This window comes from Schistocerca americana, chromosome 7 (genome assembly GCF_021461395.2).
Source record: "Schistocerca americana isolate TAMUIC-IGC-003095 chromosome 7, iqSchAmer2.1, whole genome shotgun sequence".
Taxonomy (NCBI): Eukaryota; Metazoa; Arthropoda; class Insecta; order Orthoptera; family Acrididae; genus Schistocerca; species Schistocerca americana.
The window spans coordinates 601570107-601583702 of NC_060125.1; the positions used below are offsets into that span (position 1 = coordinate 601570107).

At 39.8% G+C, this 13596-nt stretch overlaps 1 protein-coding gene across 1 annotated transcript; it reads right to left on the reverse strand.

Moving 5' to 3' along the window:
• Positions 1-991: 991 nt before the first annotated feature.
• LOC124623169 (calsequestrin-2-like) lies at positions 992-1651 on the reverse strand. Its single transcript, XM_047148973.1, has 2 exons — positions 1613-1651; positions 992-1514 (listed from the first exon to the last, which is right to left on the reverse strand). The coding sequence occupies exons 1-2, from the start codon at positions 1641-1643 to the stop codon at positions 1318-1320; spliced, it is 228 nt and encodes a 75-aa protein (XP_047004929.1). The 5' UTR covers positions 1644-1651; the 3' UTR covers positions 992-1317.
• Positions 1652-13596: the final 11945 nt, after the last annotated feature.

Genomic DNA, 13596 nt, shown 5'->3' on the forward strand with positions numbered 1-13596 from the left:
GGCTTGTTCTTACTAAAATGTAGAAGTTTTCTTTAAAGGGTCTGCATTGGAACTTAACAATTCTTGCAACACGAAGAGTGTTTAAAAAGTAAGCAGAAATTTATAATTCCGTGTTTTGTATTAGTTCGGTTTGCACTGCTTTTTTTGCCACTCTCTTCGTAAACATGTCTGAAAAGTATCTGTGCAATGTTTTGCATATTGGGTATTTACCCAGTTCTCAGTTGTCAAATGGTTCAAATGGCTCTGAGCACTATGGGACTCAACATCTTAGGTCATAAGTCCCCTAGAACTTAGAACCACTTAAACCTAACTAACCTAAGGACATCACACACACCCATGCCCGAGGCAGGATTCGAACCTGCGACCGTAGCAGTCCCGCGGTTCCGAACTGCAGCGCCAGAACCGCTAGACCACCGCGGCCGGCTCTCAGTTGTCAAAAAAGTTATATGTGTTTTGGTAGCATCAACTATTATTTGTTTTGTATAAAAATAGATTAGAGAATCTGTACTAAATTTTGTTATAAGAATGGAATAAAGTGTATCAAATTTTTAGGAATGTTAAATATTGCTTTTGGTGAGTCTCTTATGAGTAAACCCAGAACACACAAGTGGTATAAACATTTCAAAGCAGGCCTTAAAGGACAGCAGTTTTACAAGAATGGGTGAGATTAAAAATGCAGTCAAAAGGCCTATGAACTATCCCGAGGAAATAATTCCTAAAGTGTTTTGGGAATTGGAAAAAGCACTGGCATAAGTGTATAGCATGTACTGGGGAATATTTTGAATAGGATAACATTGTTGTAGATTAACAAGTAAAGTTCTTACCAAAAAATAAAAATTAATATGTGAACGCACCTTGTATGTCAAGCTTTTTACATAGAAGTCCAGAATCGGTATACGTGTCTCGAAAGAAATTTCAGTAGTGTTTAGATTAGCTATTGCACACATGTTTTAAGCAATATTCCTTAGAATCATGTGAATAGTAACCGAGATAGAGTTTTAGTGACAGAGTATATTCAAATGCTGCTGTTCTCTAGGCATTAAATGTATTACGTGATTGAATCACGTTCTGCTAGCGAAACGTTAATTGATTTTACCATGAAGCTCTCAAGTTATTCCTGGTTTTGTACAACAAGTGATAATGGTATTTATTGCTTTGGACAACATTTGACTGTATTTATCTTGGAAAATCTTTTACTACCATGTACTACATTTCTACCAAAAGAAATTTCATAGTGTATGAGCAGAGTCAGGCTTGAAAGAACACACAACATATTTTTCAAAAAAATATTCATTGCCTGTTTACATACATCGTATTTTAGAGGTCATCATCAACATTGTCACTATCATTACTGTCGTCGTCGTCGTCGTCCTCGTCGTCATCACTTTCTAAATTAATAACTATAGCGTCTATTATGTCTTCCATAACCCCATCCTTAACCCAATATTCTCTTTCAAGTTTCTCCACATGGAGGCAGTATGCACTCCAGTCATCTTGACTTATCGTTTCAAAACCTGTAACAATTGGGACAAGTTTTTGTATACGCTCTCTTTCGGTTACGGCAAAATTTAGTTCGGAATAAAACATGGAAGCTCAGAAAATGTCTACATACCTTCTTTCACCAACTGCAGCAACTTCGTCATGCAAATATCTCCAAGAATATTTCTTCCTCTGACGAAATTCTTGAGCTTTGCCCACGCCATTTCAATTGGATTTAAGTCACAGTTGTATGGTGGAAGTCGCAGCACAGTGTGTCCATGGGCTTCAAGTATTTTATTAATTTCAAATACTTTGTCTTCCGGCTTATGTTGTTTTTCTCATTGTCAACTCAGCTTCCACCTTATTTTTTAATAACCATTCAATCATTTCGCTTTTATTCGAGGACCTAGTTGGAGCTTTGTTGTGTTCCTTGTTGTGATATGAAGCGTTGTCCATAACAATAACACAGTTCGGTGGCAGATTCGGAATCACTTTATTCGATATCCAATTAGAAAAATTTTCGTAGTTCATTTGCCCATGGTAGTCTCCTGTTGCACAACCCGCTTTATAAACCAACTGTGCGTTGGGTAAGAACCCATCTTTTGATCCAATATTCACCACTATAATCCTATTGCTTCCGCTAACATTGTCCATAATGCCCTCAACGCCAGGGCCCTGCCAACATTTTCTGTAAGTAATGTTATTGTCCACCCAAGTTTCATCAATATAAAAGAATTTTCTGCCTAGCTCCCTTAATTTCCTCACTTGGATCAGATACTTACATCGCCAGTCAATTATATCCGTTCTTTCTACGAGAATCTTTCGTTTACTTACAGATCTTTTCCAGGTAAATCCCATTTCACGCAATGTCTTGTGTAAAACATCTTTCTGCCAAGGAAAATGTATTTTTTGTTTCACGGCATTAAGCAATTTCCGTAATGTCGGCACTATTTTTTGGTTTATGTAAAAGTCCTCCATCGTTTGTCGAATGACTGATTTTGTGAAACTGTCTATGATGATGGGTTTCCTCCCTAAATTATCAGTTTTCCTTCGCGGCGATTCCAGTAAACCATGCGGCTTGTTTTCACGTTCCTTCCTTATGCGTCCTATAGTGGCGAGGCTGACGTTTGCATAAACTGCAGCCCTTTGATTGGGGCTGTTAATGTTAACCAACAGTTCTTTTTGTGTTGCCTCCTTAACACACGCTGTAATAACGTTAGAGACGATCGAACGCTCGTTACTCTGCAAATACCTCCTCTTCTTCGTATTCCGCACATTTTCTTGCAATGCAGGGCGATTATCCATCACTTCGGGATACTGAAGTATATCAGTGAGTACACAAAGTCAACTGACTGACGCTGGCAACAAAGATTCCACAAACAGAAACGACGTATATCAGTATATCACTGCACGCTGAACTACACCGCTAGACGGGTAACAGGGCAACTGATTTTGGGTGGCCCTGTAGGCCAGTGGCAGCGTTCTTCCGGGAAAGGCCACTTCCCCCACCAAAGGCGCTGCTCGCTCTTCAGTTTACAGACAGACTATACCGTTCGGGTCTAGAGAGCCGAAGCGCTGCTGTCGGTTCGTGTCGCGCAAGCCAATCAAAAGCAAGTGCCCACAGATCCGCGCATGCGCACTGCAGCTCGCACAGCGCCACCAACACAAAGTGGCTAGCAGACGACACAGGCGCGCTGTTCTTCCAAGTACCGAAAACTGTGTTTCCGTTGCCATTACGTTATGGCATAACGCATGACGCCGCATTCCATCGAGCCTTCATCGCCCTTGCCTCTTCCTCAACAGTATCAGGCACAGTATATGCATTTCCCTGATTCTCAGCTGAAATGCATAGAAATTTTTACAGTTTCTCTGACCGCATGTTTCCATGCATACATAAGAACGATAGCGTATTTGGCTGTATTCTGCAGATTGTCGTAAATGCCGCATTATGCCAGCTTATTCTCATTCACACTGACATCGTGTTTTGGATTTTACGTTTCGGAAAATGAGTTAGGGATAGTGTGTAGTACCACATTGTACTAATACATCTATAAAAACACGCAAAAAATTGATTCTGAGAGTTTCAAAGAATAAGAAGATAAACAGAATGTGGTTATAACTCGCTCCTAGAGATCCAAATGATTAAGTTGCCCACTTCCCTATATGATACGTCAACGATTTGAGTCTTAAAAACAAAATTGAAAAAACGCATTTTCGGGAGCCCCTGCAGTTCGTCGAAGTTTATAACATCCATCTCATGAATGAAAATGTTTCGTATATGGTGCTACAGTCTAAAAATATTAGGACGGAGATCTTTCACGTCTGTCAACTGTTGTTGAGGATTCGATCGCAGATAAATATTTGTGACAAGCAAGACTATAAAGATGACTGCTGCTAGTTACTTTCCCAGTAATTCAAGCTGTGCTCTTAAATTCCTGTCTAACTGCATACTCGGAAATCGCTACATATTCGGAAAAAATGGTGAATTATTTCTGACAAGAAAAAAATAAAAGTCACTTTCGGTTGTTTCACTCACAGTAATTTCATTTCCAGCAATTTCGCATTTCGTTTTTTAAACACACAGAAATCACGAAATCATTACTGAGGAAGTGCGCTCTTGCATGTAAGTAATAACGAATATTGCAGAAAAATCTTAACTTACACGAATAACAATGTCTCAGAACGGGTTGCTTATGTGAAAGGGAAAAAAATTTTTTTTCGCACCAATCCGTGCGCAAAGCCTTGTCCTCTCGCACCGCATTTCCACGCGCTAACCGCTTTGCCACGCCAAACAGAAACATTGCACTCAATTCTTCTACTATTGCTTAGAGGAACGTAGGCTGACTTCGTTGCCAAATCGTGGTGCGTTAAGCCATACGAGGTGCGGCTAGAAAAAAACCGGACTGATGCTGGAAAAAACATTTATTTACAATTATTTACAATTTCATGTTATCTCCTTCAATGTACTCTCCTCCTCGGTCCCTACACCGCTCCATACGAATTTTCCACTGTTCATAGCAATGCTGCAGATCATTTTCGGTAAGTCCATGCATTACTTCCGTCGCTTTTTCTTTTACTGCTTCAACAGTCTCAAATCTAGTTCCTTTCAAAGCTGACTTGACTTTAGGGAAAATAAAAAAGTCACAGGGGGCCAAATCAGGTGAGTAGGGTGGATGATCTAAGATGGGAATGTTGTGTTTTGCCAAAAACATCTTCACTGACAACACACTGTGAGCTGGGGCATTGTCTTGGTGAAGGATCCATGACTTTTTTCTCCACAAATCGTTCCGTTTTCTCCGTACTCGCTCACGTAGGGTAGCCAGGACGCTAATGTAGTAATGCTGATTCACTGTTTGTCCCTCTGGTACCCAATCAATGTGCACAATCCCTTTGATGTCAAAAAAAAAAAACAATCATCATTGCCTTGAATTTCGATCTTGACATTCGTGCTTTTTTTTGTCGTGGAGAACCAGGAGTTTTCCAATGCATCGATTGGCGTTTAGTTTCGGGATCGTAAGTAAAAAACCACGATTCATCGCAAGTAATAACATTTTGTAAGAAGGTGGGATCACTTTCAATGTTTTCCAGGATGTCAGAACAAATCATTCTCCGGCGTTCCTTCTGTTCAATTGTGAGACACTTTGGAACCATTTTTGAACACACTTTGTTCATGTTGAAACTTTCATGAAGAATCTGCCTAACACTTTCCTTGTCAACTTCTGTTAACTCAGACACTGCTCTGATTGTTAAACAGCGATCTTGTCGAACAAGTTTACCGATTTTTTCAATGTTTGCATCAGTTTTTGCTGACAATGGTCTGCCAGTGCGAGTGTCATCACTGGTGTCTTCGCGGCCATCTTTAAATCGTTTAAACCACTCAAACACTTGTGTTCGCGATAAACAATCATCGCCGTACACTTGTTGTAACATTACAAACGTTTCACTTGCAGATGTTCCTAGTTTGAAACAAAATTTGATGTTAACACGCTGTTCTTTCTGTACACTCAACATTTTCCGACGCACAGACAAAACGTCAACTACTTAAAACAGACGCCACGGGCAGACTGAGTGCAGGAGGCAGATGAAACTCGAGCAGTAGGCGGAGCGAGAGTCACGTGACAGGCCACGCGACTTTCAGCCTTATTGCATTCGTTTTATTGTTTCACCAGTACTAGTCCGGTTTTTTTCTAGCCACACCTCGTAAATGCGTCACAGTTTGGAAGGTTTCCAATATCAGGCTTCGCATAATTGCTTTCCATTGTTACTTGAAAGTTGTAAACACGTTTCGATAATTACTAACCAAACCATTTGTGGGAAAAAGTACACAAAGTCACTAGTAACGTAAGTTCACACTCATGCAATTTACGTAAGCAGAGCTGATGGCTTGATATTTAATGATCTTTAAACTCTTATTTGCATAAAAATAACACGTATTTTGGGAGAATATTGCCCGAAAACTTTTTTTGATGTAATCATTTACAGGAAAAATCTAACCTAACCATATTTCTAACAAAGGAAAATAGTCTATTATCAACTCACTTTCCAACCGAATGTGTCCTCTGGTGATTCTTTAGTAACACAATCACTAAATCCAAAGCTAAAACCGCTAAATATGTTTAAAATGACAAATTATAGGCGTACATAAACCTGAGCTCACCGATCGACAGGGCTACAGCGAAATCCAAAACCACTGGGTACAATTGTCGTAAAATCGGTGGGAGGACCATTCGGTAACAGGTCTCAGGAATAGGATGTTTCGATAAAGAAGCAATAATGACGTCACTACCGAGACTAACCTACTACACCGATCGGTATGAGCGATACAGAATAGGGCCCCTGGAGACCGGTCTGCTTCCGACCGATCTCGTGACAACCGCTGCCAGCGATCATGTGCAGTGGATACATTCCTGCCAAGTCTTGATGCAGTATCGCAGAGGGAACATACAGCTTCGTGTAACCACATTACACGACCTCGTTCAAACTCGGTGAAGTGTTGATAATGGCGTCTTTGTCACCCTAACAGGCATTCTTGACTAACATCAGATCACCACGTCCAGTCTCGAAGGTAACTAACGCTCGCGACCGTTACAGCGAGTATATAAAGGAAATTTGATGCGCGTGCTCATAGTGGCATTACTAGCGCAACTCTTGTGAGACTGGCGCCAAATCTGATCTTTCAGTCGAAGAAACACGGCTACCAACTGTCGTGTCCCACTGACGTGTCCTGAGAGGGAGTGGAAGGGCTGCGTTGGTGCGCTTCAGAGAACTTACTTGGCATGAGGTCTCGGTGGTGTGGGCCGCCAACTCCTCACTGCTCCGTTGTAGAGAAGGCTGCAGGGTGAGATACAGTACGGAACTCGGATAGGATCTTAGGGAAGCTTTCATGTATGAACACTCGATGCATAGAACGATTATACTGGAAGTACCCCTGGCACTTTTGATTTAAATCAGATTCTATATACAGTCTCCAATGATTGTCTATCTGGCTATGCAGTTGCCATCCCTAACTTCCCAAACCTAAGTCCTAATACAGCAGAGGCGAGCGCACCAGACTAAGTGTCAGCTGTGTCGATTCAGCCTAAGTCCCTACTTGTTGCTGTGCTCAATATTCTCCTGGAACTCTTGCAGCATCCCGACGCAGACTAACGTGGACCGGCGTCCTAAGTACCTCACTCCATCACTGTCCTTCGATCTAGCGGCTGTCCGCTTTTATAGGGGGTAGTGCACCCGGCACCACTTGTTCTAGAAGGTTCTAGCACCCCCGAACTTTGAGCCTTGAGTAGGCTAGTCACGCGGCAGCATGTGATGCCTACGTGATGAACTAGCCATTCTCCACTGTTTGCTGTGTCCAAGGGTTGCCACTAACTGTGCTTGAACCTCGTGATACTGCATACTCCGCTCTTGTTAGTCGAGTACACATTACACATTACACATGAGATAGTCTGGTCACGTCCGCCTCGCTTGATCTGTAGCAATAATTTTCCAGCCTACAGCCTACATGATTTTAATTCTATCTTCTACTATTCGCGACACAACTTTCTTTTACGTCGCACAACTCCTTCTTGGTGTTGCGATTTTTTCCCAGCAAACAATGCCGTACCACTTCACTTTACTTACGGCACTGGCAATAATTTCTTGTCAGTGCACTTTATACAAGAGACCTACAGTGGCTGCTCCTGCCTCGATAAAAACGTGGAAACAGCGCGAGAAAAGTGTGCTCGAACAGACACTACTGGCCATTAAAATTGCTACACCACGAAGATGACGTGCTACAGACGCGAAATTTAACCGACAGGAAGAAGATGCTGTGATATGCAAATGATTAGCTTTTCAGAGCATTCACACAAGGTTGGCACCAGTGGCGACACTTACAAACTGCTGACACGAGGAAAGTTTCTCATACACAAACAGCAGTTGACCGGCGTTACCTGGTGAAATGTTGTTGTGATGCCTCGTGTAAGAAGGAGAAATGCGTACCATCACGTTTCCGACTTTGATAAAGGTCAGATTTGAAAGGTGGCTACACTGTGCCACTGCGCCAGAGAGTGCGCCAAAGAGTACTATTAAGCCGCCTCCACAGTGCTTGTTATGAGATTGTAGAAGTCAGTGGTTGTTGGGAGTTCGTAGCAGTCAGTGCTTGTTGTGACATCGGAGAGGACAGTGTGTGTTAAGAACTCATAGAGACAATGTGTGCGTGGGCAGAGCTCGTGGTTGTTGTGAAGTTGGAGCAAGATGTTGTAGTAAAGAGTGTAGTTCCATGTCCTATGCAGTTATTTGATGGGAGAGATAGCAGATGTTATTGTAATGAGTGCATTTCGTCAATATATATGAAGGTAAAATTTATAATGTTCCTTTATTAGTTGTGTATCTGAAATAATGTGTCACTACAGGTTCAGTCAACAAAGCATCTGGCTCGTGTTCTTGTATTAGAGTGAATTTTGGTTTTCTTGCGTAATTATAGTTTTTCTAAATTTCTTTTGTCACGTCGGTATAATTGGTATTTAAGAATTCTTGTCTTGTTTGAGAAGAACCGTGCCAGATGTGGACGTTGAGTCACACTCCCACATACAGAACAGTTACTTTTGTGCTTATTGGTTTTGTTGGTTTTTTAGTTGCTGGGGACTTAATTAATTAACTGTGTTTACTGAAATTTTCTTACATTGTTCTTTGCAGTCAGATAGCGTAACAATTCTAGTCAGGGCCAACCGTTTACGAGACTTACGTAATCGGACAGACAGCTACTAAAATCATTTTCAATCATATTTAATTAAGCCCCCATGCACGTGGCGACCGCTGCTTCGGATCGTCCCTTGGAATTTTTCTGATTGTGAAAATTGTAGACTGTAGTATTGTTGTAGTAATTTTGAGTTTAGTGATTGTAGTCTGTATTGAGTGTGTAGATTTGGTAATTGGCATTCTTCTAATGGTATTTTTCAAAATTTAATTTTTATTGCCTTGTATACGCGTTTGACAATTTTGTGCAATTATTTCAATTGTTCGTTAATCGTGTTTGAGGGAGACATCTAGTGTGAATAGTATTGTTGGAGATAAAGAGTCATTGTGTGTAATTTTCGTACAGTGACGAATCTTTCGTATATTTTGTAAATGATTACGCGATCTATGAAAAAGGCGAAAATGATGAATAGTGAGAATAACGAAATTGTTGACATGGCGAACTCGCCAACACAGGAAAACAGTATGGTGGATGATGGAGTTGAAAACAATGTAATAAGTCGGGAAAATAGTCCAGAACCATTTCAAAATTTTTCTCAATCAGAAAATTCACAGAATACGAGATTAGCGATAGAAGATCCTGAAATAGTATCGAACACAGATAGCTTTATGGCTATGCAGAAGGAAGTTAGTTTTGTGGGAAATGTTAGGGGCGAAAATAATTTTGAAACAGTTACCATGGGGCAGTTGATGAGTGCTATATTAAAAATGGAAACACGAATGGAAACTTTGGGATCTGAATTAAAAACTGATATGGGAACAATGGAAACTCGGTTAGGATCTGAATTTAAAACAGAGATGGGAACTTTGGAAACACGGATAGATTCACGAATAGGGACATGTTTCAAAAATATGAAAGATGAATTAAAGAAAGAAATCAGGGAAGAAGTACAACCGATTCTGAATTCTCACAATAATAGATTAATTGCAGTAGAAATCAGACAAAGGGAACAGGATAGAGAACAGGAAGAAAGAGATCGCGTGATAGTACAGAAATTTTCAGAGTTAAATTTACAACGTGCACAAGATAAGGCAGAAGTAATTGAAAGAATCGAGGAATTCGTACCAAATGACAGATTAAATAACCTAACACAACAATATGAACAGCTAGCTACGAAATGTGTCAATACTGAAACCCGAGTCGCGACACTTACGGAAGATGTAAACAAACAGAAAGAAAAAATAGGTGACTTATCGGAAAGAGTTGAGGAAATTTCAGATAAATTGACAAATCTTAGTTTACATGGGGACAGAGATTCGGATGATACAGCCCCATTACCATTTGCAGAAACCGAAGAGTATCAGAACATAAATAAGCATGTTGAGAATCAGGGAAAATTTAATGAACGGGTGAAAAGGGAATTTGAGGCATTACGGAAGCAAGTCAAGCAGATCGAAGGCGAAATTGTAGGAAAAGATAGCAGAAGAAATTTAGAATCACAGGTAGCAGAGGGGTTTGAAGAAAATAATTTGTTTCATTTACGGGATGCAACAAGAGAGCGCCAGGCGCGCGAACTTTACAATAATCGACATTCGGACTGGGACAGACGTGGTAGGTCTTTGTCGCCACGAGGCGAAAACATTGACTATAAACACTTTTTAACTGTTTGGAAGATTAAGATATTTCGCAATTCGAAGGACGACATACATCCATGTGCATGGTTAGATCAAATTATGTACGCACTTCCGCCAGATGTGCCACAAAGTCACAAACTAGAAATTATGTGCAGCTATTAAAGTCCTCAGGGGATTCACTACTCTAAGTGAATATGTGCCGTAGCGAGCATAGGGCCCCGAGCTGTAGTGGTGCTATTTCTCTTTTAGTTTTCTGGACCGCTACCTACTCTTTTACTATTCTTTGCATCTGTCAAACCAACTCTTCGTCTATCAATCTATCTAGTGAGTAAGTAAACAATAACCGAATATGACTAATTGTACCCAAAAGTGACTTTGGAAATTACCGATTGGACTTAATGTACCTATTGCAGCATTTATTCGTAGCCTAAAAGAAATTTTACCTGTTTATCTTCGTGACAATATTACTTCATATGTTGACGATATTCTTATTGCTAAACGTTCTTGGAGTGAACACAACAAAATTTTGGACTCATTATTACGTATCTTTGCAAAAGTTGGCATTACAGTAAACTTGGAAAAATCTGAATTTGGTCGTTCTCAGATGAGATTTCTCGGTCACATTATTTCTACAGAAGGTATTCTTCCTGATCCAGAGAAATTAGACGCTATTCGTAATTATGCTGTTCCTAGCACAAAACGTGACGTTCGTAGTTTCCTTGGTGTCTGTAATTTTCTTCGACGCTTTGTCAGATTGGACGATTTGGCCACACCTCGTTTTTGCGATCTATCTGGAAAGTTCTTTTTAAACGAAAATCGGTCGACAACTTTGTTTGGTTAGTTTGTATTCCTGATGAGTGGGTCAATAAATTGATTTGGTATACGCATTTCAGTTATGCACACTTTGGTTCCCGAAAATGCTTTCACAAATTACGAGAAAATTGTTACTTCAGTAATATGGAAAAACGTATTCGATCTGTTCTTGCCAAATGCAAATTATGTCAAATGGCTAAGCCTCCAACGATTTCTCACAGAGCACCGTTGTTTCCCATCATTCCAGCGAAATTAAAGGAAATGGCTGCAGTCGATTTGTTTGGTCCAGTGGTTCGTTCTACTAATGGTTTTGCGTACATTTTCGTAGCAGTGGAGTTGACGTCAAAATATGTGTGTTTTACACCTTTACGAAAAGCAACAGCTCGTTCAGTATCTAACGCTTTCATTAAACATTTTCTTAAGGAAGTTGGTCATGTTGATAAGGTTATATCAGATAATGGATCACAGTTTCGTTCTAAAATTTGGCTTCGTACTCTACACCGTCGTAAAATTAAACCAATCTTCATTTCCCTTTTTCACCCTCAATCTAACGCTTCAGAGAGATGGATGAAGGAAATCAATAAATTGTGTCGTCTTTATTGTCATCAGAATCACAGAACTTGGGATCAGTATCTTCATATTTTTCAAAATATTCTGAATGAACTCCCTAATGATTCAACTTCTTTACCGCCTCTATTGATATTAAAAAATAAAGCACCGACAAATCGCATTTCTGAAATCGTTCCTTTTCCGCCTTCACGGAAACTGCGGCATTCTGAAGTTGTTAACCTGGCTCTACAAAATATTGCATCTGCGGCTGCGAGAAGAGAGAAATCAGCGAAACGTCCTGGTCGTTTAAAAACTTTTTCAGTTGGTCAAAAGGTATTAATTAAGTCCCACCGTTTGTCTCATAAAGGAAAAGGCTTGTGTCGCAAATTTTTTCTGCTTTATAACGGTCCATATAGGGTTCGCAAAATTATTCATGATAACACTATCGAAGTAGAAACTCTTAAATCTCGACGCTCTAAGGGAATACATCACATATCTAACGTAAAAATTTTTGTGGAATGACATACTTTTGAGGAACCAACAGCTACATGTAAACACGCAGAGAGTACAAGGATACCGCGCTGTGTTTTGGCGGCGGCACATACTCAAAGCAACAGTCAAGTCTGCGCGCCGCACAAGGCAGTCGTTGACCGCGAACAATAGCTTCCTACGTCACGCGCCCACAGCTGATCGAGCGCTCAGTGCGAATGCACTGACAGCCGTAAACAAATACTCAGTCTAATTTCTCCGACTAAATTCTGTATAAAGCTATAAGGACTTGTTGAATTGTGTTATTAACATTCAGTATTTTGCAGGATACGGTTGTATAAAGTATTTAAGACCTTCAGGTAAATTCTGTGCGTGTCTGACGTTAAGACGACCTGCTATCGAGAAAATTTCAGGAAGAATGTAATTTCGAAGAAGAAACTAATAAACTAAAAAAGGTAACTGTTAATTGAGTTCATTTTTCAGATAACATATTTCCACTTAGGTACCTACTTCAGACGTAATTTGCTGCTCGCGATTACGTGATTCATACTTTGTGCTAATTTCATGTTCTATGAATTTACTTGTGAAGCGACATGCTTGTATACATTTACTGATTTTGACAATTATTGATTAATGAACTGGGTTGTAACTTGTGTATATTATGCATCGCTTGGCTGCACTGCTTTTTCACTGATGTCATATTTTTTTTTTTTAATTATGTGCCTGCTGTGCTTATTTATTTGAATTATAATTGTAACCTGATTTATTGTGCTGATGTGTTTAGGTATGTAAGTTGTACTTTGTCATTTATCTGCTTGCGCCTTCATGTTTACTTATTAAGATTACATATGAACATTTATTTGCGTATGCTGATATAATGATAATGACCCGTTTATTACGTAAGATATATGTTTACTGCTATGCGTATGGATTACATATTTACACATTTCTGTTTTGTTGCCATAACTGCTCTTTAATTTGGTGTATAGAAATGCTGATATACTGTGTATAAACATAGAGTTTAGGTCACACTATTGGATTAATTATAGATTGTTCGCTTGGCAGAGCCTCGTTGTAGGAATTGAGCTGCATCCACTTGTTGACATTCTGTTCTCTACTGGTATATTTACTCGCTATTGCAAGTTTTGCTTACGCTCAGTGCCTTATATTTTTAAGATAAAAAAATTAACTGCTATCATTCGACGAACGACATTAGTACAAGAAAGTCATAGAAGTCACATGAGCTGAGGTTTTATGGAAGCTGTATAGATTTATGCTAATAGGAAGGAAGCTAACGACATGACATACCAATACTAGGTTTAGACCATTGACAATTATTACACTGCATTTTTCGTGAGCAATTGAAATAGGAAGTGACACTTGACACAAAAAATACTCCACATGTTTGCTTCTGCTATGATTCTTGAAGTGGTGTACACACTGTGAAATATTATGATC

Excerpts from the sequence above, each read along its gene's own strand:
- LOC124623169 (XM_047148973.1), bottom strand. The coding sequence starts at position 1,643 with ATGACGAAGTTGCTGCAGTTGGTGAAAGAAG. Across the intron at positions 1,515-1,612 it reads GCTGCAGTTGGTGAAAGAAG|GTTTTGAAACGATAAGTCAA; the intron begins GTATGTAGACAT and ends CAATTGTTACAG.